Raw genomic sequence first — 3,189 nt, forward strand, 5'->3', positions numbered from 1 at the left:
ATTTTTACTATAATTATCTCTACTAAATTGATCTTAAAATATATTTAAATAAAATAAAAAAATCTGAAATATAATACAAAAGTTAGAAAATGAAATAAATTATAAAATGAACGAGATTCTATGGAAACTTGCGTGATATTGCGGCGAAAGTGTTATCTTTGCTTTGCTTTGCTTTGCCGCCAAGCAAAGAGCTTTAATTATTCTTCAATACGGCGGCCGCCCGCCGGTTGCCGCCGTTAGCATTCAAATTACAAGTGGATTCCTAAACGTATTTAATTTTAGATAAGACTTCAAATTTAACCGACTTATTCATGTCTGTCAACTGACAGTTTTTATAACACATTGGACATTGGACATTTATCTAAATTTGGTTAATTCTCAATTTCCAGAGCTCTCCAGCTATTTGCTGCCATGGCAGGAAGAAATAAGCAACACGATCACGGAAGCGAACCACGGGGGCCGCCGAACCCCGTCGACGCCCTCCGCCGACGCCTCACTTGGCTGTCCGTGTTTCCCCTGCTCTACCTCAGCGCAAGCGCCGCAGTCTACGCCTACAGGGAGCGCGGCGATCCCTGGAGTTTGGGCTTCGTGCTGTTCTCCTACTCCGACCTTCTGGCTCTCTTCTACTGCCTCGGCAGGTTCGAGCGGGCGGCGGAGGGGGAGGGCACGACGGAGCAGAGGCGGAGGCTGAAGGCGGTGATCTGGGCGCTGGCGGCGGCGCTCATGGCGGGGTTCAGCTTCAGGGTGTCGGCGGTCCTGCCGGCGGCTCTGGGGGCTCTCATCTGGGTGATGGCCGCCAGTGTGACGGTGGGCGGATTTTGCGGCCTCTTCTTGTTCGATCGGCGCGACAACGAGAAGCCGTAAGTGCTGCGGTGTCTTGTACTTGTTGATTCGGAATATTTTTTAAATAAGAATCTTATGTCTTTTTTTTATTTATTATTAACGCTTAATTCTGTCTTAATATATTTTTATTTTGTTTTTCAAAAAATTATTTCTTATGCTATTGTAATAACTCCGGAATTCTTAAATAATGTTTATTTTTTATGAACGATATTTTTGTACAAATTTATTCTTATCAAATTAATGATAAGTATATAATAAACTCATTATTTATATATATATAAAAAATTAAGTATATCTATTATAAAAAATTTGCAAATTTTGGACCGTATATACTATGTTTGAACATTAAAAAAAATGCAAAAAAAAATCAATCACAAAATAACATTAAAATTTATTATCCTATCAATTTAATTAATGTTTCCTTTTTTTTCTTTGTATCTCATCGTTTTGCATTCAATGAACTTACAATTAAAATCTTCCAATAAAAACTACATTCATCTCCTATTAAGCCATTCTTCTCGAACTCTAACTGAATCTATACATTTTCTCTCCATCTTTCTTGTTCTATAGATCTATACATTCCCCATAAACATTTGACACACTTGAATCAGATCTTCTTTATCTCTTTATAAGACCATCCCGAAGGGGAAAAATATATCCAAAATTTAGGAACAGCAGTGCTAGTTCAATACCTTGTTATATCGACCGAGTTGCAAAATGTGCTTAAGATTCTGTTGTAAATTTTGGAAAACAAGATCCGTTGGCTCTAAAGATGATGCCAATCCTACTGTCGCGACAAATAAAATCTCTCATGTTGAACACCTACATCGAGTATCAAAGGCTATCGATGAAAGTAATAGAAAGAGTGAGAACATGTTTGTTTTTTTTTTTAGTTTTTATTATTATTTACTTTGATGCTAAATATTGATTTTTGGTGTCCTTGGAAGCCCAAGTTGTAGGCCAAAGTCGACAATCTAATATCGGTTTGGAATCCCAACACAATCATCCTAGCACTACTATGGTTATATTATCAAAGGATCCATACAATGATTTTCGGCAATCGATGTTGGAGATGATGGATGCGAAGCAACAAGAAGAAGAAGGGGACAAAATATTGGAATCGGGTTTCATGGAGGAACTTCTCATGCGCTATTTAGAATTCAACGACGAGAGTGTGCATAAGGAAATTTTGAGGGCCTTCTCAGATCTAACATCTAGCTTTCGATTCATGGCTAAGTAGATTATACTTCATTGAAGGTGAAGCAAAGATTTTAGTTCTAGTTCTATAATAATGTATTTTGGCGCATAATAACGGATTTTAGGCAAATCAAGTTAAATTATTTTTTATATTAATTTTTGTAATACAAAAATAAAAGGAAAAAATGAACACGGTCTATGCATCAAATAACGAGCATACCTGTCGATTCGAAAGACTAAATATTTGATGTCAACTAAAAAAAAGAATGAATTGTCTTACACAATAAAATTAAGTATATATTTTTTTTAATTATTGGGCTTAAACAATTACAGGCTTAATAAAAGATAATAGAATTAAAAAGAGTACGCGACAAATAATTTTACTTAGTTTGTAATCAGAAGATTACTACTCCAAGGAAAGTAGGCTCACTATGAAGATATCATTCTCGAACAAAACATTGGGGACGGAGAAGTCTCGTATACAAAAATGAAGCTCAGAAATGAAAAATAGAAGGGATTTTGAAGTACAGAAGTGTTGTCTGAACTGAAGAAGACCAGGGCTCTATGTATAGTCCACTGGTCGAAACTGACCATTTGCTGACTAGCACAATCCGGACCCCTGGACACTCTCTGGCTTATCTCCACGCAACGGCCAAGTGTAAAGTTTTATCTATCTCCTGGCTCCCGGACCTGCGCCGAGTGCCTTGACCATCGTTGACGTAGACCCAAAAGTTGTTTCGCAGCATTGAGGCGCACATCGGACACCCTGGTGGTCCGGACGCTTGGACCATCTTGTTTAGGTGCCCGGGCAGTCCGGGCGCCCAGAACATTGTTGAAGTGGACCAAAAAGTTGACCCGCGGCATCGAGGCGCACATCGAGCAACCTGGTGGTCCATATGCCCTAACCATCTTGTCTAGGTGCCCGGACGGTCCAAGCGCTCGGATCAATCAGCCTTGTACTGACTAGTCCAACGCCTTCTCCGGTCACTTGGGAGATTTCATCCATCCAGAATTGGGTTCACCCGAACCCACATCTTCCGGTCTTCTCCTCGAGCAATCTTCTGCTCCGGCTTCTCGTCCCTAGATTGAAAATGTTGTGCGCTTCCTTCTCATCCGCCAGCGTACTCTTTTGTAGCACCTCGTCCCTCG

General features: G+C 39.7%; 1 protein-coding gene across 2 annotated transcripts; it reads left to right on the forward strand.

Moving 5' to 3' along the window:
• Positions 1-279: 279 nt before the first annotated feature.
• LOC122016582 lies at positions 280-2,212 on the forward strand. Of its 2 annotated transcripts, XM_042573936.1 has the most exons (3): positions 280-860; positions 1,599-1,708; positions 1,791-2,212. In XM_042573936.1, the coding sequence occupies exons 1-3, from the start codon at positions 412-414 to the stop codon at positions 2,081-2,083; spliced, it is 852 nt and encodes a 283-aa protein (XP_042429870.1). In that variant the 5' UTR covers positions 280-411; the 3' UTR covers positions 2,084-2,212. The 2 variants fall into 2 exon arrangements, with proteins under 2 accessions (XP_042429870.1, XP_042429871.1); XM_042573937.1 differs by lacking the exon at positions 1,599-1,708 and having other exon boundaries at positions 294-860; positions 1,791-1,963.
• The last annotated feature ends 977 nt before the right edge of the window (positions 2,213-3,189 follow it).

Source organism: Zingiber officinale, chromosome 8B, assembly GCF_018446385.1.
Source record: "Zingiber officinale cultivar Zhangliang chromosome 8B, Zo_v1.1, whole genome shotgun sequence".
NCBI lineage: Eukaryota > Viridiplantae > Streptophyta > Magnoliopsida > Zingiberales > Zingiberaceae > Zingiber > Zingiber officinale.

Bases quoted from the DNA above. Each gene is read 5' to 3' on its own strand.
- LOC122016582 (XM_042573936.1), top strand. From the start codon at position 412: ATGGCAGGAAGAAATAAGCAACACGATCACGGAAGCGAACCACGGGGG. The intron at 861-1,598 runs GTAAGTGCTGCG...TTGGAAAACAAG, and splicing joins CGGCGCGACAACGAGAAGCC to ATCCGTTGGCTCTAAAGATG. The intron at 1,709-1,790 runs GTGAGAACATGT...TGTCCTTGGAAG, and splicing joins CGATGAAAGTAATAGAAAGA to CCCAAGTTGTAGGCCAAAGT.